The following is a 21,406-nucleotide window of genomic DNA, read 5'->3' as shown; positions in this document are numbered from 1 at the left end:
ATGAATATCTGCTTAGGCCCTTCTTGGATGAATATCAAGTTCATCTGGTAAGCTCAGCCCTGGCGGCAGGCAGCACCTGCTTCACTCTTTCTGAGCATCCACATGAAGGCCCGCTGAATCTTCAAGACTCTCAGCTGAAGCGGACCCTGGAAATCACCTAGTGCTGGCTCCCAGCCCCTCATGACACACGTAAGCTCTCTGCTTCCTGGTGTGTTCTTTTTCACATGCTTAACATTCGGGAGGACATGCGAGCACATCCCTATCGAGGGCTTCTCCCCCCGGGGAAGGTGGACACTGTGACTGCAGCTCCACGACACAGGCCTTGCCTCAAACCACTGGGGCGCTCGGAGCCGCTCACTGCCAGAAGCAGCAGTGGGTGTGGACTGGGGATGTGCTGTTTCCCAAATGAGATAATCTCCCCCAGAGATTCCGCTGAGAAATGAGTGGTGTGCTCATACCATGGGGACAGATGACGCTTTTCCACAGAAGCCCCCTCTGCTGCTGAAATCCGTCTCTTTTCCCTTCTGTGGCCAGTCTCTATCCAGCCTTCAAATGGACAGCACCCTCCATCTCTTGAACCCGTCCTCTTTCTCTAGACTCCATCAGGAGAAATAATCTCTTGCTCCCGTTATTCCTCCCCGTCTTCTCCAGTGAGCTGCATTCTGACCTGCACAGAGGCTGGGGAAGCCAAGAGACACATCCAGAGACGAGGAAGGCCGGTGGCTGGCGCTGATATTGTGGTTGGAGGAATAAGGAGCAGAAGAGACCCCATAGAGCTTCCTTCAGAGCAAAAGGCAGGGGGATAAGGCCCAGTTAGCAGGGAGACAAGCAGTCCACCCAGGGGCAGTCGTTTGGTAGAGAAGTAAGATGCTGACAAGTTGATCAGAGAAGCCAGAAAACAGGGGTGTCTTTTGCAAGAGTAAAGAGGAAGGATGCATCCCTGTCCTGGAAAGACCCAAGTTTGGTCAAGTTTTCTCTAGAGCACAGGAGGGTATCAGGATGGTAAGAACTGGCTTGGCATCACCAGGCTAGCCCCAGTGGCAGCCTGCAACTGTAGCAGCAGGGCAGGCCCAGCTGGGTGCTAAGCCGTGGGGAGAAGGGTTACAGCTCACTTTCTTGAGGGGCTTGAGGACCCAAGTGCTGGAGGGGAAGGAGGGAACGTCCTCAGTCCCAGAAGCCAATCTGATAGACTTGCAGAGGCACTGGCCGTCTGCCTGCCCATGGGAGTGCCCCCAGTGCCAGTCTGCCTGCTCCTCCCCTCTGAGGGGAGATGGATTTGGAAATAAGTCCAGCGGAGGAGGAACACACAGACTCAGAACATCAGTACTGGAAATGTTTTTAGACCACCTGGCCTCACTTCCTCATTTTCTAGAAGAGGAGACAGAGGTCCAGAGAGGGAAAGTATTTGTTTCAGGTCATATAGCCAGTCGAGAAACCAGGTCTTCTGATGTCCAGCCTAGTTCTCAACACAGTGGTCTCAGCACTCAGGAGCGGTTGTTATACTCCCATGTCCCCTTTGCTGAGTCCTGGAACCAGCTATTCTAAAGTCAGAAGTCCATCCTGTGGCCTTTGACCTTAGCATTCTGCCTTCCAGCCCCCCATCCCCTCAGTGACCGTTCCTAGAAGACCTCAGGGAGACAGAAGCCTCTGTTGTTCCAGGGCCACAGTCATGCCTCAAGGAGCTGGTGCTCCCTGCCTGGCATCTGCCAGTTTTGAATGAAGAGGTGGTCTGATGGCAGCCATGTGCCCACTTGCCCTAAGTCTCCTCATCGAGGTTTCAGCAGCACAGTCCAGCTGTGGGGCTAGGCTGGGCTTTCTGTGGAAAGGTGACCACATCGCCTGGACCCCCACCAAGGCCTCTGTCTTTCTGACATCTGGGTGTGCCCAGAAGCCCTGGCCAGGGCAGGAGGGCCCTGCAGCCAAGTCTCCATGGTGCAGGCAAAGGAAGAGAGAGAGAGCTGGGGCCTGGACAATGCCAAACGTTTGATGGTGATTTTCTTTCGTTCTTTTCTTGGCTTGGAAATGCAAAATATTATCATTTTTGCCTGGAGATTTCCCTTCCTAAATGTGCTTGGCTCCGGCCAACATTAAGATGAGTTTGCATTCCTCCACACTGCCTGGTTTCCAATTCTAAATTATTTGCTGAGACTCAAGACAGATGCTCGAGTGCCGACAACTGGAAGTCAGCTGCGCGTCTGCCCAAGGGAACCTCACTGACATGTGCCGGGGTGGGTCTTCGATGTTACAGAGCAGGAGCCTCTCATTTCACTGATGGGGAAGCTGAGGCCCAGAGAGGCATCGGGGCTCTCAGTGGACATCCAGCAGAGTTAATGACAAAGCTGAGATTAGAACCCAGATCACCCCACCCCAGTCCAAACTTCTCTTGGCTTCACTTCAGGCTCTGTTGACTTACAAACATGTCTGTTGTCTGCCCAGCAGGGCCGTAAGCTCTGAACACTGTAAGTCATGTCTCAGCCAGCTTGGTGTCCTCACTTCCTACCATGGAAACTGGAGCTCCATAGACCCCAAATAGAGGTTTATTGAACTGAAGGGCTGTAGAGCAGACTAACACGGAAGGAGTGGTGGTGAACATAGATAAGTATGAAGAGAGTCTGGTGAACTCGGACACATTACTGCCCCGCACTGGGCCTTAGTCTTCTCATTTATAGCAACAAGCTTTTTAAACTCGATACAGCAGTTCTCAAACTGTGTTCCAGGAGACCCTAAGGTTTCAATGAAGTGTTTTAGGTCTGCTACTGAGGGTGGGAAATTCCTCCCTACCCCCTAGTCCTAACTCCAACATCCACTTCTTGTGTCTACTTTTCATGTATATATTTTGTTCAAAAAATGTGGGATTCACTGTAGGAAAACAAAGTTTGGAGGCTAACAGATTATTTGATCTGGAAAATTCCTGCTTGTTCTTAAAGATAAAAGCCTGGCTGGGTGCCGGTGGCTCATGCCTATAATCCCACCACTTTGGGAGGCCGAGGCAGGTAGATCACTTGAGGTCAGGAGTTTAAGACCAGCCTGGCCAATATGGTGGAACCCCCCTCTCTGCTAAAAATACAAAAAGTAGCCAGGCGTGGTAGCACACGCCTGTAGTCCCAGCTACTTGGGAGGCTGAGGCAGGAGAATTGCTCGAACCTGGGAGGTAGAGGTTGCAGTGAGCCGAGATCACACCATTGTACTCCAGCCTGGGCGGCAGAACAAGACTCTTATCTCAAAAAAACAATAATAATAATAATAAGTTACCCCTCCTTCATAACATATTTGCTACACACCAGCTTTGACCTAATGATAACTTGTCTAGTGGGGAGTTCGTGTCATGCCCCCTAGCAACTGGAAAGAGAGAAAATGAAGTGAAGGAGGCCTCATGCTCTGGAGGCTCCGTTCTGCACAGAGTTGCTCCAGAGCACAGAATCTGCGTTGGGTGCCTGGCTGGCCGTGGGTCTGCGTCTGCCATTCCCTGAGTGATCCAGGACAACCCAGCCATCAGGCTGGTGCATGGCTGAGGCAGGAAGAGGCCATGATTTGCTTGTTAGGCCATACTTCTCTCTGACAGGGTAGGCCCAGGCCCAGCCCTGCCTAATGTTGGGCCTTCCTGATGAGATCTTGAGTAGGAAATGATTGGGGTACTATCCCAGAAACCACGAGTCCCCACATATCCCCAACTGCTCTTCTCTTTGTCTTTGTCCAATCACTCTGCGACATTGTTCCTCCTCCCTGATGGTCCATCACTTAAGAGCTAAGCTGCATCAATTATCAATTGCTATAATAATGTCCTGTAACAAATAATTCCCCCAGATCTCAGTGGCACACAATAATAATTGTTTAGTTCACATATCTGGGGTCAGCTGAGGGTAGGGGAGTGAACCGGTCCAAGCTAAGCTCAACTGAGTGGCTCTGCTGGGCTCACTGGGCTTGCTCGTGAGTTTGGGGGTGTTGACCTCAGCTAGGTGGGGCTGGAGCAACAACTCAGCTGGGGCAGCTCTGCTCCGAATACTTCTCACTCTTTTCCTGGGGTTAGTGGACTAGACGTCTCACGTTGCTGCCAGAAGTGCAAGGAAGCAGAAATAGATAAGGCATCCTAAGGCCAAGGCTGGGGATGGGCACACATTACTTCTGCTCAGACGGCCTAGCCCAAAGTCAAGTGGTTAGGGGAAATATACTCTGCTCTTTTAGAGGCAGGAATTGCAAAGTCCCGAGGCAAAGGGTGTGCGTACAGAGAAGTGAAGAACTGAGACCAATGATGCAAGCTGGAGCAGGACCACTTGTTTTTGTATCCCAGCTCTGCCACCCACTAGATGTGTGACTTGGGACAAGTTATGGGATCACTGTGCCTCCAGTTCCTCTCTTCTGCTACAGAGGGGCTTTCTCTGGCTGTCAGCTCCCATCTGCTGTTTCATCCAGACTTTTAAGCCCTTGGGACTCTGGCTCCGTCCTTCTGGTATACCTGGTCTCCTATGCTCTGCCTGTTGCGATGAGGGAGCCCCCAATCAGTTCTGCAGCGAGCAGAGGGCATGGGTCCAGGATGGGTGAGTCTTGAAGAAGGAGTGTGTGGGAGGGGGATAAGCCTGGGTGAAACCACTCCAGGGTTGTTGCTGTTGTTGATAATTTGTTGTTGTTAGAACTGAATTTTCTACTTTAACTCAACACATTTTTCTGAGCACCAGGCCTTCTGGTGGCATAAAGGGATAAATAGAACCCAGTTCTCCTCCTCACATTGCTCAATCCTAGATGGGGAGAAGATTGTGGGGAATCTGCTCTGCTCAGTGTACACGTCTAATCCTATTACTTAAATATTCACTCCACACCTTCCGTGTGGCAATGCAGGCAGAGTTGCTGCCCATGGGACGCTCATAGTCCACTGTGAGTTCCTTGTTGGCCATGCACCTGCCCATGGGGGAGGAACCGCACACTCCCCACCTGCCTGGGGGCTTCCCAGGGTGAGGGCAGAGTTACTAGGTCTCCGGTGAGAGCAGCAGGTCCCCAAGGGCAGGATCCTGGCTTCTCCCCAGAGTCAGAGGACTCCCCAAGCTCTTCTCTAATGGAGACCTTCTTCCCTCAACTAGCTAGAAGCTTCTCTGATGTGGGGACCACATCCCCTCATCCCTCCCTTGCTGTGTCTCACTAGTGCCTATTACAGGAGGCTAGACTAGGGTCCTTGGGCCTCCAGCAGTGCTCCCAAACCTAGCATTGCCTTTCTAGATGCCTCTTTGAAATGATGGCCTTGGGCAGAAGGGAAGGCTGGCTGACAGCAGAGCAAGTTCCCTACTCGCTGGGGCAAAAGGGGCAGTAATGCAGAGGATGTGGAACAGTCAGCCATCTGAAGCTCATTACTTCCTCACTTTCGAATCGGTTGTTTTTTTCCCCCATAGCAGCAAGAAGTTCACTTTGCCACATCTTTTTGCTTAGGCCAGCTTATGGTCTTTTATCCCTCCTCCTCTCCCTGTCTGTGATTTGCTTTTAGATGCGAAGATTCTTGGGGCCCAAGTAAAACTGGGAAGAGGAAGATAATACCAGAGATTCTTAGTGATAAACCCCGCCTCCCTCACCCCATCCCAGCACCCTCCGTCCAAGGAAAATGAAAGCTCTTGCTTACACAGGTGCATCTGCAATATGGAAAGGAGCCCAAAGAACCAGCGGAGGCCTGGGGCAGGGCTGTGGGGAGGCTGCTGGGAGGTGTTCACACTTAGGTTCCACAGAGCGGCTTCCTCTGGCCGTCAGCTCCAGCCTGGTGCTTCATCCAGACTTTCAAGGCCTTTGGGACTCTGGCCCCATCCTTCTGGTATACCAGGTCTGCTATACTCCACTTGTTGTGATCCGGGAGTCACCAGTCAGTTCTGTATTGAGTAGGATCTTAGAGCATGTGGCTGAGATGGATGAGTCTGAAGAAGAAGAGGGTGTAGGAGGGGACAAACCTGGCTGAGGCCACTCCAGGGAGGACTCAAGAAACTGAGGACAGTGGGTGACTCAAAGGGAAGAGGAAGATCTGATGGTGATAGGCTGGACAGCACAGGACCCATGAGGCCTCAAAGTCATCCCGGCCACTTCCTAGCTGTATGACCTTGGCCAGTTGCTGACTTTCTTTGTGCCTCAATTTCCTCATCTTCAAAATGAGAATGATAATATACTTACTCCAAAAGGTTGTTATAAGCATGAAATACATTCAGAATAGTAAGAGCTTTGTGCATGTACACAATTATTTTTATTATTGTTATCTAGGTGGTAAGGAACTATCACTACCTACCTAATCAGGTAGTACCGATAGGTAGAGTATCAGTACTACCTATCAGTACCTACTATCAGTACCTAAATCAGGGAGCTAGGAGGTAAACTAAGGCAGGAGGAGCCAACAGGTACTGATTCTGAAAACAGATTCTCAGAAGGTGAGAAATCCAGTAGGCAAGTCTATCTGCATCTTTTGGGCACTGGCCAAACATAAAAGCCATTCGTGGATGTGGCCTTGAATAGCATATAACCTAAGAGAGTAAGGCAGGTGGGAAGGCAGCTGTTATGCAGGGCAGGGAGTAACAGAGCTATGAGCAGCCCATGCTGAGGGCCCCAGAGGAAGGATCACTTGGTAGCAGAGGTGTCATCAGAGGTGGGCCTTGAAAGTGTAGGACAAAGGGAAGAAAGGCCTTCCAGGCAAGGTGAGCAGCATGGGCAAAAGTACTGAGGCCAGCTCAGGAAACAGGGCATCTTGATCCAGTTCTATTCAACCAAGAAGTATTGAATATCTTCCCTGCACCAGGCAGTGCCAGAGGTTTGCTACTCCCTTTAGTCTTGCCAACCACTTTTCCGGATAGATACTTTTATTCCTATTTTATAGATGAGTAAACTGAGAACCAGAAAGGGAGAGTAACTCCCCAGGGTCACCCACTTATGAATGAGTGCTAGAGCCAGGCTTCTAACCAAGTTCTCCCAGAACTGAAAGCCCATCCTCTCTTCATGTCTGGCCTGACTCTCAAGGAGCCTGGCAGGATGGCAGAGGGAGCCGGGCAATTCCTGACACCTCCACCCAAGTAGGCTTTTCTCTTCTTTTCCCTGGCTCCACGTTTGCACTAGGAACGCCTTTGGGCCACTTCACCTATTCCTCCACATGGCCCTTCAGGGCCAGAATCACACCTCCAGAAGCTTCCTGAGCACCGAGCCCACATGGTCCTTCTCTCTAACAACCATGACATCTGCTTGCAGGGCACACTTGCACTCCACGTGCTTCCTGTGAGCCACTCTCCCAAGCTGGTAGGGCCCATCTCTCTTCTTGTTTTGCCCTCCACTCATCCCCTGTGCTAAGTGCTAGACCCAACAATGAGTAGTGAACAGACCCCATCCTGCCCTCATGGAGCCTGAGTCCTGATGCGGGAGACAGGAGTAATCAGATAGTCACATCCATGGAGTGGAATTACTAAATGTGATAAGAAAAGGAGAGGTCACCAGTCACCCATTAGTAAGGCACAGGGGTGATGAGATCTTAAGCAAGATCTGATATAATCAATGTATCAGAGAAGCTTCCCAGGGGAGGCCAGGGGAGGATATGCAGTTATGCTGGGGTTTGAAGGTGATGGGAAGCTCATCAGAGAGGCTCAGGCAGAGGAAATGGCACAGGCAGAGGCCCTGAGGCAGAGGAAGCAAGGTGCATCTGAGGGAGCAGAAAAGGCACCCAGAGGAAAATTCCCACAAGACCAGACTAGGGAGAGGCTGAGGGCCATGGGGCCACATGGAACATTTTGGACTTTCTCCCAAGATCCCTGGGAAGCTATTTGGGAGGAGGAGGAGAGGCAGGGAAATGGAACAGCACAGCAGACACTCCTTAAGCTGGAGCGAACTCTCCCTGCTGAGCTGTTGAATGGCCTTAGCCGTATGCTGGCCAGCAGCCCTCAGCACCTGGGACTGGGACTGCCCCACCTGGCCTCCACCTTAACCTGCAGGGAGTGGAGTGGCTTTGAGAACTGTGAGCCCCAAGTGATGCTCTGGCTTGATGTTATTTTTGTCCCTTCTTGAGACGGGACTGATGCTTTTTTTGAAAGACAGACAAGATTCTGAGAAAGGGAGCAACAGCTGACGTAACTTTGACCATGGCCCACAGGACAGCAGCCCAGGAATTGTGGTTTTTTTCCCCCTCTGTCATCAATATCAAGGGCAGAACAGTGGCAAGCTGCCCAACCAGGCTCCCAACATCTCTGCAATCGGCCTGTTCGTTCCCATCAAAACAACTTTATTTTATCTTGTTGGTATTTGGCAGTCACCAATCTCTGAGAAAAGTACCTTTCCCAAACATGAAACCCATCTACCATAAAAGGAGGAGGCCAGAGATCTTGTCAGGAGCCGAGGTCAGAGAGATGGACTTGACTGACATCATTTTTAGGAAATCCACTCTCTGGTTGGTTCGGTTTGGTCAGAAGCAAATGCCAACTTGTCTCTGGGGAAGAAACCAGCACTTTGTAATTTAATGCCTCTTCCTTGGGGCCAGATTTCACTAATCCTGTCCCCAGTGAGGTTGGGGCTCTGTCTAGGACTAGTCCCACCTCCCCCTGGATCCCCACGACCCGCTCACTGGGCACCTCACTTTGGCTGCAGGATGGAACACGGGTGGCTGGCTTTCCCTCCCATTGCGTCTCCCAACTGGAACCCAAAGGCAGAGGCGGTGGGACCTAGGGCAGGAAGCAGAGACCCTCTTCTCTGAAAGGAATCTTCCCTTCTCTCCAGTGAGTGCTTCTTATGAAAGGCCGATCTAGGGAGGGAAGAGAACACATCACCCCGGCACCCCAAGATATGTGGTCATTTTTCCAGCTAATCTGTCCCCAGTTGAGTGATTTGGGGAAAACTATTTAATATCCCAGAGGTGTGATCATATCTGTCTCACAGGGTTGGTGTGAGATTTAATTGATTAATGTAAAACTCATGGTTAGATGCCTAGAATCATGCCTGGAGTATATCAGTGCTCATCATTCGTTCCTTTCTCCTTTTCCTCACTGAGGGGAGAGATTGTCCCAGACAAATGAAGGCCTGGTCTCTAACTGTCCAGTCAACCAATATCTATGAGCTGGACCTTCATTCAAGGCACTGAGGATACAGCAGTGAGGACACAGCAGAGTCCCATGGCACTTAGAGACTACAGGAATATTCTAAATATCAGCCACGTGGCAATAAACAAATAAATGTCATGTGTTTGTGATAAGTGCTATGAGGAAAAATGGGGCACAGGAAGGAATCCCCGGGGTGTTGTAGTGGCCTGGTGATGGACAAGACGGCATTGAAACAGAGATTCTAAGACTGGAGGGAGCCTTGCAGGTATGGGAGGAAGAGCATTCCAGGAAGAGGGAAGAGCCACGGCAAAGACGCTGAGCAGAGAACGAGTCTGACGTTGGAAGGACAGCAAGAGGGTCAGTGTGACTGGAGCAGAGGAGGAGGAGAGGGTAGAAATTAGTGGGGCAGAGTGAATGGGGTGAGATCATGGAGGGCCTTGCAATGAGGAGTTTGGCCTTGGCTTTGATGGGATGGAAAACTCGTTGATAGAGGGGGTGGAGCTGAGAGGTGATGGGATCTCACAGGTCTTGGAAGGGTCCCTCTGGCCATGGTTGCACAAGAAGCACTGATAGAGGGCATGGGGTGGACAAGGCCCCAAAGACACAATCTGTGGCTTCAGCTTCACTGGCCCTCACCCCTCTGTAGGCCTGGAAGTGGTAGGTGGTCTGGATTTCCTGACAGCTAGAACATACTTTCCTCTTCCTGATGGGTCAGATGCAGGAAGGGGAGGTCCTAGTGTCTAGTGGGCACCAGGAAGCCAGGCAAAGGGCCGTCCACAATCAGGATGTATGTAGCCTGTGCATATGTGTCTGTGTGTGCACATGCATGCATGTATACCTGAGTGTGTGTGTGCATGTGTGCATACGTGTGTGTTCATTCCTGAGACAGATTTGGAGAGAGGGTAAGTTTCTCTCTGTCACTGCAACACTACTTCTGTAACCCCCCTGTGCCCACCAGGCTCCCCGCTCTGCACAGGTGACACTGGTGTCTCTCTCTTTCCTCTGTGATATGCCTTCACTGGCCAGGGACCTGTGTTCTTCAGGATCCTGTGTTCACCTGAACAGAGTCCTCTTCTCCAAGGCCGCCTGCTGCTAACCAGGCTGATAAGTTTATTTATGCCATGGGCTCTGTAAACAAAGCACTAACAGGTCCACATACTCTTCTTCCCCAACCCCTACTCCAGGGCCATGACACGAAATCCATGTGGCAGATTAGGAATCATGAAGACAGAGTTGACAGCTACATAGTCACTTGCCGCCACTGTCCTCCCCTGACCCCGTAGCAGGTACTGCTCTCAGTCACACTCCTCTTGCCTGCTGAGCCCAGACTTGACCTCAGAATCTTTCCTAACTCAGTGCTCCAGAAGTGGCCACGATCAACTGGCATATGCTCAATAAGATAACACGTATCTAACATCCCTGCTTGAAGGTTCCTCAGTTTTACCTCTGGGGCCTTTAATTCTATGACTCTAATGATGGAACTTGTACAATAGGCCTTATTCAAGTAAGCGCCCCACGGCTTCCCCCTTGAATACTGAGCAGGGGGTCAGTGCCCAGGGGAAGGAGAGTGGGGCACTCGTGTGCGGGCCCAACCCTCAAATTCAGAGGCCCTAACCAACAGGCTTGGGTCCTTGGGCAGGTCAGTTAACCTCTCTGACCCTCTGTTTTCCCTTTGCTGCCCACCTGACGGGGTTGTCACAGAGATCGAATGATAACATACATGTGAATGGTCTTTGCAACTTAATAAGTACCCTACATGTGAAAGGGGCCACAATGATAAAAAGTCTGTTCTGCCAATTTGTTTTCACTTATCTAAAAGTTTTGACTCGTGGCAAGATCCCACCCCTCAAATTTAATGGGTCCCAAGTTTGGATGGGTATCAAGGCCAGATGTGCCCTGAAAATGCCTTGTGGTGGGGAGGCGTCACAGAGTAGGTGTCTGAGGTCTAGTTCTGATGCTACCACTGGCCTGCTGTGCACCCCTGGACAAACCTCTTAACCTCTCTGGTGCTGTACCAAGTGCATCTGCCAAGTGAGGATGATGCGCACTCATTCTCCAAGGTCCTGTGACAGCAAATGATGGCAGATGTGAGGAGGCCCAGAAACCGAAAGTACTATACAGATGTGAGTTGTTATTTTGTTATTTCTTGTGATTTGCCCAAAGGGGTAAAGCATTTGGCTTAACACAGGCTTCCCGCCAGGAGGAATTAGTTAATTGACAGGTGACTTAAACAAACAGGGGCGACCCTTGGGGCAGGGCAAAAGGGTCATGGGGCTTTCTCTGTGCTCGCTTCAGTTGCCTCGGCCAAAAAGTAGTCCCTGCCAAAGCCAGATGGAGCTTTGCCAACTGGTTCAGAGGGAAGTGGGGAGCCCGGTGCTAGAGCCCATGGCCACTGGGACCTCAGGCTTGCAGGGGAAGGGGGATGTCAGTTCCCTGACTCTTCAGCAGATAGGAGAGGCGGTAATGAGGGGAGAAGGAGGGAAGAGAAGGGAGAGCAGGAGAGAGGAAGAAAATGAGAGAGATAAAAAAGAGGAAACCAACAAAAGCCGGAAGAAGCAGGTGGGAGGAAGGAGTGATGGAGAAGGAGGGCAACTGTCTCTCCCTGGTAGAATCAGGAATTCCCTGGGGGAAGGACAGGTCTTCCATTCAGACTGGGTCTCTTTGAGAGCAGGTTTTATGCCTCCCCTATCCATGTACAGGATCTGTATTAGGCCTTTCTTTGTGGGGCTATACAGGAATACCTGAGACTGAGTAATTTATAAAGAAAACAGTAGCCCGGCCAACACAGTGAAACCCTGTCTCTACTAAAAAATATATATAAAGATCAGCCAGGCACGATGGCGTGTCCCTATAGTCCCAGCTCCTTGGGAGGCTGAGGCACAAGAATCGCTTGAACTCAGGAGGAGGAAGTTGCAATGAGCCAAGACCGAACCACTGTGCTCCAGCCTGGGCCACAGAGTGAGACTCTGTCTCGGGGAGGGTGGGGAGGGAAAGAAAGAAAGAAAAGAAAAGAGGTTTATTTTGGCTCACTGTTCTGCAGACTGTACAGGAATCATGGTGCCAGCATCTGCTTCTAATGAGGGCCTCAGGGAGCTTCCAATCATGGTGGAAGGCAGAGGGGAGCCAGCGTGTCACATGCAAGAGTGGGAGCAAAAAAAAGAGTGGGGAGGCCCCACAGTCTTAAACACCGAGGTCTGTGAGAACTCAGAGTGAGAACTCACTCATCACCAAGGGGATGGCACCAAGCAATTCATGAGGGATCCGCCCCCATGACCCAAACACCTCCTACCATGTCCTACCTCCAACATTGGGAATCCTGTTTCAACATGAGATTTGGAAGGGATGCACAATGAAACTGTATCAGGCTCCCCCAGGACAGGGGTGGAATCTCTCGCATCAGACTGTGGGCCCTTCCAGGCAGAGACTATGTCAGCCATCTCATACAGGGGCTCCCCAAGATGGGGAAACATGCTCATCCCACAGCCAAGACCCTCCAAGGTTCATGACCTGCCAGTGGGTCCTGACACAGCCCAAGGCCCACACCTCTGCCTGTCTGACTCCCCTGCTTCTCCTCTCTTCTCCTCTCCTCTCCCCCTGCCTCAGGGTTCACGGACACCTTCAACATGGACACCAGGAAGCCCCGGGTCATCCCTGGCTCCAGGACCGCCTTCTTTGGCTACACAGTGCAGCAGCATGATATCAGTGGCAAGAAGTGGTGAGTGAGGGCGGCCGCCCACACCCAGCCCTGTACCATTCCACACCTAGCCCCTCCATCCTGCCCCGTGGCTGCCCCACTGGCCCTCACATGGAGACTGACATTTCCAGTGACTTGACTCTGTCCCAGCAGGTCAGAGGCTGCACAGGCTCTGCTCCTGACTATGAAAGCTTGAGTTTTCAATTTCTCAAGCCCTCTGTCTTCTCATCTGTGAAATGGGAATGAACGAGCCCTCCTTCTCTGGGTTATGTGACAGCGCAGGTAGCAGCCACCTGGGGACCAATTGTTAGCCCCTGGTCCTGTCTACCTGGAGAGCTGCTGGGGGTGTCTCCGAGAGGATGGGTGTGAGTGTGCCCTCTAGCTGAAACCCAGGCAGCAATGGGGCAAAGGGGAGGGAGGGCCAGATCAAGTGGAGGGAGAGGGCGGGAAAGATCCCCGAGAGCCCTCCAGAGCAGGGGCAATCAGGAGGAAGAAAGGATTCACCTCCAATTTTAAAAATAACTTTATTTCAACATATTTTATCACCTAATTCACTCATTTCAAGTGTCCAAGTCGATGATTTTTTTTTTAAGAAAATTTACCATGTTATGAGGCCATCACCACGAATCAGTTCTAGAATGTTTTTATCACCCCAATAAGATCTCTCACCACATTTATGGTTAGTCATCCTCCTCCCCACTTGGTGTTTAGCTGGCAGAAGGCCATCCTTCCTGGGATGGAAAGGGCCAGGCCTCTGCATGGCCCTTTTAGAAGCCCTTGCATAGTCAAGAGATCACATGAACACTGGTGATCAATGTTCTACGCTGCCCGCTTCCCACTCTGGCCCGTTTACCCTCCCCAGCCTCTCTCTCTTCCTGTGCCTCCCCCACCCCCTTACCTGTGCTCAACGCTCCAGCCACATGGCACGATCGCAGCATTGCTGTTTCCCCAGATCTTCTTCAAACATGCTCTTCCCTTCTGCGACGCCCTCTCCTGACTTCTCTGCTCACCCCACCACCATCTGGCTAATTCTCTCATATTCTTTTTGCTTTTTGTAAAGAAATATCTTACTTACTATCTTTCTACCGAGGTATAACATACATACAATAAAGTGTAGGCATCTTGAGTGTATGGCTTAATGAACTTCCAGGTGATATACTACTATGCAATCACCTCCCAGAGATATACACCATTTCCAGCTTCCCAGAAGGTGGTGCCCACTCACCCCACCCAGTCAGTGCCCCTTCAGGGACCCCCTATGCTGACTCCTATCTCCATAGATTAGTTTTGAACTTCATAGAGGAGAAATCATGCAATAGGTGCTCATTTGTATCTGACCTCTTTCACTCAACATTATGCCTGTGAGGTTTAACATGTTGTTAAATGAGCTATACTTCATGCTTCCATTGATAAGCATTATTCCATTGTATTAATCTACCACAATGTATTTAAGTTTAGTGTTTATTTTACTGTATTTGGATTGTTTCCATTTTGGGCTATTTCAGATAATGCTGCTATTGGCATTCATGTACATGTCTTTTGATGGGCATATGTGCTCACTTTTATGGGGTTTTTACTCAGGGATAGAATTGCTGAGTTAAAGGGTAGTTATGTTTAACTTTTTAGTAGGACCTGCCAGGCATTTTTTTCAAAGTGGTTTACCAATTTAAACTCTCTCTAGTAAAATAAAAGCCTTCTGGTTGTGACGTGTCCTCACTAACACATGACATTATCAGTCATTTTAATTTTAGTCATTCTAGTTGTGCGTGGTGGGATCTCATGGTGGGTTTAATTTGCATTTCACTATTTACTAATGATGTTGAGCAACTTTTCATAAATTTAATGGCCATTTTTGTATCCCCTTTTGTGAAATGCTGTATCAGGTCTTTTGCCCATTTTAAAGATTGTGTTGTGTGTCTTTTTCTTATTGATTAAAGGCCTTTAAAGTATATGTATATATTTTGTGTACACATCCTTTGTGACATAGAAGCATTGCAAATATCTGTTCCCAGTCTGTGGCTTGCCTATTCATTCTCTTAATGGTATCTTTTGATAAACAAAAGTTCTTAACTTTAATAAAATCTAGTTTATCAATATTTGTTATGGTTAGTGCTTTTAGTGTGTCCTGTTTAAGAAATCTTCATCTCTCCCCATATCATGAAGATATTCTTCTCTGTTTTCTTCTAGAAGTTTGATGTTTTTGCTTTGTTATTTAGGTCAGTGATTCATCCCAAGTTAATGTTTGTGTAAGGTGTGAGATAAAGGTCAGAGGTTTTTGTTTTCTTTTTTTCATATGGATGACCAATTGATTTGGCACAATTTGTTAAAGACTAATTTCCCCATTGAATTCTAGTGTCATCTTTGTTGAAAATCGGGTGACCATAGATATATGGGCCTGTTTCTTGACTCTATTTTATTCCACTTGTCTATTTATCTAAATTTGAGCAAACAAAAAGCTGCTTTGGTTACTGCAGCTTTAAAATAAGTCTCGAAGTCAGGTAGTGTGAATTCTCTATATTTGGTTTTCTTTTTTATTTCAACTTTTATTTTAGATTCAGGGGTACATGTGCAGATTTGTTACAAGGCTATATTGCATTGTGCGGAGGTTTGGGGTACAAGTGATCCTATCACCCAGGTAGTGAGCTACTCAATAGGTAGTTTTTCAAGTCTTGTTCCCTCCCTCCCTCCCCACTCTGGTGGTCCTCAGTGTCTATTGTTCCCATCTTTATGTCCATGTGTACCCAGTGTTTAGCTCCCACTTATAATGGTGACAACACACCATATTAGGTTTTATGTTTCTGTGTTAATTTGCTTAGAATAATCGCATCCATGTTGCTGCAAAGGACGTGATTTCTTTCTTTTTCATGGTTGTGTAGTATTCCATGGTGTATACGCACCACAGTTTCTTTATCCACCATTAATGGGCACGGGCACCTAGGTTGATTCCATGTCTTTGCTGTTGTGAATGGTGCTATGATAAACATACAAGTGCATGTGCTTTTGGTAAATGATTTATCTTCTTTTGGGTAATATACCCAGTAATTGGGATTGCTGGGTCAAATAGTAATTCTATTTTTAGTTCTCTGAGAAATCTCCAAACTCTGAACTAATTAACATTCCCTCCAATGGTGTATAAGCACGTCCTTTTCTCTACAGCCTTGCCAACAACTGTTACTTTGGGGCATTTTAATAATAGCCATTCTGACTGGTGTGAGATGATAGCTCACTGTGGCTTTCATTTGCATTTCTCTGATGGTTAGTGATGTGGAGCATTTTTCCATATGTTTCTTGGCAGCTTGTATGTCTTCTTTTAAGAAGTGTCTGTTCATGTCCTTTGCCCTTTTTTTTAATGGGGCTGTTTTTCTTTGACAAGATTGTTTTAGCTATGATAGATCCTTTATGTTTCCACATAAATTTTTAAGTCAGCTTGTCAGTTTTTCTCCAACAAAATTTGCTGAGATTTTTATGGGAGTTATACTGAATTTATATATTCAATTTTATGGATAAATTTAGGAGAAAATGAAATCTTAATAATGTTTTGAAATATTCAGTATGTTTTACTTATCTCTTATTGCATTAATAAAATATAAAATATATTTATATTTTATACTATTAAAAATAAACTATTCTTATTTCATTTTATACTATTCATTTCATTTTATACTATGAATATAGTTATACTTATATTTAATATAAATTATATCATAATAAATATATATTTAATGTAAATATTTTTATTTTCATATTTGCATTTATGCTATTAGAAATAAATTTTTTATTTCATTTTATACTATTCATTTTATACTATAAAATATTTATACTTCTATTTATATTATATTTAATATAAATCATATTATAATAAATGTTATATTTAATATAAATATATTTGTATTTTACACTATTATATATTATATATTTATATTTTATGCTGTTAAAAATGAAATATTCTTATTTAATTTTTCAATCTTTTTTACTAGTGCATAAAAATACAATTGATTTTTGTATATTTACAATACATCCAGCAACTTTACTAAAGTCATTTATTATTTCTAATAACTCGCTTTTGGATTCCTTTGGATTTTCTACGTATACAGTCAGATCATCTGAAATAATTACAGTTTTGTTTATTCTTTTCCAATTTTCCTACCTTTGTTTTTCTAATTGCACTGGTTAGGATCTTCAGTGCAAGGTCAAAAAGAAGTGGTGATACTGAACATTCTTTTCTTATTTCTGCTATGATAGTGAATTTTTCCAATATTTCATAATTAAATAAGATGTTAATTCTAATTTGTTCATTTACTTGTTGTAGATACCTCTAGATTCTCTAGATTAAAGAAGTTTTTTTCTATTCATAGATTTCTGAGGTTGATTTTTTTAAAAACTGTGAACAGTTGCTGAATTTTATCAGATGATTTTTCTGCGACACCTGACAAAAGGTTCTCCTTCATTCTATTAATATGGTTAATTACACTGATTGATTGATTGATTGATTGATTGGGTTGATTTCTTTTTTCTTAACTATTAAACCAAACTTGCATTCCTGGGATAAACCTCATTTGGTCACCCTGTATTCTCCTATGTATATATTCTCAGGAATTTTGTTTCTGTTGGGGTATTTGTATCTGTTTTGTTTCATGAGATATATTGACCTGTAAATTTTCTTTTTGCAAATGCCCTTATCAAGTTTTTGTATTACAGTTATTCAGAGCTCATAAAATGTGCTAAGAAATGTTTTCATTTTTTTTCTATTCTCTGGTAGAACATAAGATCTGTATTATGGCTTCTTTAAATGTTTAGGATAATCCACTAATACAGCATCTAGGTTTGTTTTGTGGGAAAGTTTTTCATCATAGATTCAACTTCTTTTATTATTATTATTATTATTATTATACTTTAAGTCCTAGAGTACATGTGCACAATGTGCAGGTTTGATATATAGGTATACATGTGCCATGTTGGTTTTGCTGCACCCATCAACTCATCATTTACGTTAAGTATTTCTCCTAATGCTATCCCTCCCCCAGGCCCCCACCCCACAACAGGCCCCAGTGTGTGATGTTCCCCGCCCTATGTCCAAGTGATCTCATTGTTCAATTCCCACCTGTGAATGAGAACATGTGGTGTTTGGTTTTCTGTCCTTGTGATAGTTTGCTGAGAATAATGGTTTCCAGCTTCATCCATGTTCCTGCAAAAGACATGAACTCATCCTTTATTATGACTGCATAGTATTCCATGGTGTATATGTGCCACATTTTCTTAATCCAGTCTATCATTGATGGACATTTGGGTTGGTTCCAAGTCTTTGCTATTGTGAATAGTGCCACAATAAACAAAAGTGTGCATGTGTCTTTATAGCAGCATGATTTATAATCCTTTGGGTATACACCCAGTAACGGGATCACTGGATCAAATGGTATTTCTAGTTCTAGATCCTTGAGGCATCACCACACTGTCTTCCACAATGGTTGAACTAATTTACACTCCCACCGACAGTGTAAAAGCGTTCCTATTTCTCCACATCCTCTCCAGCATCTGTTGTTTCCTGACTTTTTGATGACTGCCATTCTAACTGGCATGAAGTGGTATCTCATTGTGATTTTGATTTGCATTTCTCTGATGACCAGTGATGATGAGCATTTTTTCATGTGTCTGTTGGCTGCATAGATGTCTTCTTCTGAGAAGTGTCTGTTCATATCCTTTGTCCACTTTTTGATGAGGTTGTTTTATTCTTGTAAATTTGTTTGAGTTCTTTGTAGATTCTGGACATTATCCCTTTGTCAGATGGATAGATTGCAAAAATTTTCTCCCATTCTGTAGGTTGCCTGTTCACTCTGATGGCAGTTTCTTTTGCCGTGTAGAAGCCCTTTAGTTTGATTGATCCCATTTTTCTATTTGGGCTCTTTTGTTGCCATTGCTTTTGGTGTTTTAGTCATGAAGTCCTTGCCCATACCTATGTCCTGAATGGTATTGCCTAGGTTTTCCTCTAGGGTTTTAAAGGTTTTAGGTCTAACATTTAAGTCTTTAATCCATCTTGAATTAATTTTTTATAAGGTGTAAGGAAGGGATCCAGTTTCAGTTTTCTACATATGGCTAGGAATCTTTTCCCCATTTGTTGTTTTTGTCAGGTTTGTCAAAGATCAGATGGTTGTAGATGTGTGGTGTTATTTCTGAGGTCTCTGTTCTGTTCCATTGGTCTATATATCTGTTTTGGTACCAGTACCATGTTGTTTTGGTTACTGTAACCTTGTAGTATAGTTTGAAGTCGGGTGGCATGATGCCTCCCTTTGTTCTTTTTGCTTAGGATTGTCTTGGCAATGCAGGCTCTTTTTTGGTTCCATATGAACTTTAAAGTAGTTTTTTTTTCCAATTCTGTGAAGAAAGTCATTGGTAGCTTGATGGGGAAGGCATTGAATCTATACATTACCTTGGGCAGTATGGCCATTTTCACAATATTGATTCTTCCTATCCATGAGCATGGACTGTTCTTCCATTTGTTTGTGTCCTCTTTTATTTCATTGAGCGGTGGTTTGTAGTTCTCCTTGAAGAGGTCCTTCACATCCCTTGTAAGTTGGATTCCTAGGTATTTTATTCTCGTTGTAGCAACTGTGAATGAGAGTTCACTCATGATTTGGCTCTCTGTTTGTCTGTTATTGGTGTAGAGGAATGCTTGTGAATTTTGCACATTAATTTTGTATCCAGAGACTTTGCTGAAGTTGCTTATCAGCTTAAGGAGATTTTGGGCTGAGACAGTGGGGTTTTCTAAATATACAATCATGTCATCTGCAAACAGGGACAATTTGACTTCCTCTTTTCCTAATTGAATACCCTTTATTTCTTTCTCTTGCCTGATTGCCCTGGCCAGAACTTCCAACACTGTGTTGAATAGGAGTGGTGAGAGAGGGTATCCTTGTCTTGTGCTGGTTTTCAAAGGAAACGCTTCCAGTTTTTGCCCATTCAGTATGATATTGGCTGTGGGTTTGTCATAAATAGCTCTTATTATTTTGAGATACGTTCCATCAATACCTAGTTTATTGAGAGTTTTTAGCATGAAGGGCTGTTGAATTTTGTCAAAGACCTTTTCTGCATCAATTGAGATAATCATGTGGTTTTTGTCATTGGTTCTGTTTATGTGATGAATTATGTTTATTAATTTGTGTATGTTGAACCAGCCTTGCATCCCAGGGATGAAGCCAACCTGATCATGGTGGATAAGCTTTTTGATGTACTGCTGGATTCAATTTGCCAGTATTTTATTGAGGATTTTCGCATCGATGTTCATCAGGGATATTGGTCTAAAATTCTCTTTTTTTGTTATGTCTCTGCCAGGCTTTGGTATCGGGATGATGTTGGCCTCATAAAATGAGTTAGGGAGGATTCCCTCTTTTTCTATTGATTGGAATAGTTTCAGAAGGAATGGTACCAGCTCCTCTTTGTACCTCTGGTAGAATTCGGCTGTGAATCCGTCTGGTCCTGGACTTTTTTTGGTTGGTAGGCTATTAATTATTGCCTCAATTTCAGAGCCTGTTATTGGTCTATTCAGAGATTCAACTTCTTCCTGGTTTAGTCTTGGGAGGGTGTATGTGTCCAGGAATTTATCCATTTCTTCTAGATTTTCTAGTTTATTTGTGTAGAGGTGTTTATAGTATTCTCTGATGGTAGTTTGTATTTCTGTGGGATCGGTGGTGATATATCTCCTTTATCATTTTTTACTGCATCTATTTGATTCTTCTCTTTTTCCTTCTTTATTAGTCTTGCTAGCAGTCTATCAGTTCTGTTGATCTTTTCAAAAAACCAGCTCCTGGATTCATTGATTTTTTGAAGGATTTTTTGTGTTTCTATCTCTTTCAGTTCTGCTCTGATCTTAGTTATTTCTTGCCCTCTGCTAGCTTTTGAATGTGTTTGCTCTTGCTTCTCTAGTTCTATGAATTGTGATGTTAGGGTGTCAATTTTAGATCTTTCCTGCTTTCTCTTGTGGGCATTTAGTGCTATAAGTTTTCCTCTACACACTGCTTTAAATGTGTCCCAGAGATTCTGCTACGTTGTGTCTTTGTTCTCATTGGTTTCAAAGAATATCTTTATTTCTGCCTTCATTTCGTTATTTACCCAGTAGTCATTCAGGAGCAAGTTGTTCAGTTTCCATGTAGTTGAGCGGTTTTGAGTGAGTTTCGTAATCCTGAGTTCTAATTTGATTGCACTGTGGTCTGAGAGACAGTTTGGTGTGATTTCTGTTCTTTTACATTTGCTGAGGAGTGCTTTACTTCCAATTATGTGGTCAATTTTAGAATAAGTGTGATGTGGTGCTGAGAAGAATGTATGTTCTGTTGATTTGGGGTGGAGAGTTCTGTAGATGTCTATTAGGTCCGCTTGGCGCAGAGCTGAGTTCAATTCCTGAATATCCTGGTTAACTTTTTGTCATGTGGATCTAATGTTGACAGTGGGGTGTTGAAGTCTCCCATTATTATTGTGTGGGAATCTAAGTCTCTTTGTAGGTCTCTAAGGACTTGCTTTATGAATCTGGGTGCTCCTGCATTGGGTGCATATATATTTAGGATAGTTAACTCTTCCTGTTGAATTGATCCCTTTACCATTATGTAATGGCCTTCTTTGTCTCTTTAGATCTTTGTCGGTTTAAAGTCTGTTTTATCAGAGACTAGGATTTCAATGCCTGCTTTTTTTTTTTGTT

The 21,406-nt window shown here is 45.4% G+C and overlaps 1 protein-coding gene across 1 annotated transcript in view; it reads left to right on the top strand.

The window, feature by feature from the left end:
• The window catches only part of ITGA11 (integrin subunit alpha 11), a 131,271-nt gene that overhangs the window by 16,959 nt on the left and 92,906 nt on the right, over positions 1-21,406 (top strand). The window contains exon 2 of the mRNA XM_023220911.1: positions 12,633-12,744. Within this exon, the coding sequence (XP_023076679.1) occupies positions 12,633-12,744 (112 nt within the window). The remainder of the gene's footprint in view (positions 1-12,632; positions 12,745-21,406) is intronic.

The sequence above is a fragment of the Piliocolobus tephrosceles genome, chromosome 6, assembly GCF_002776525.5.
Source record: "Piliocolobus tephrosceles isolate RC106 chromosome 6, ASM277652v3, whole genome shotgun sequence".
NCBI classification, from domain to species: domain Eukaryota; kingdom Metazoa; phylum Chordata; class Mammalia; order Primates; family Cercopithecidae; genus Piliocolobus; species Piliocolobus tephrosceles.
Note: the sequence above shows the minus strand (reverse complement) of the source record. Positions and strands in the feature narration are given on the sequence as shown.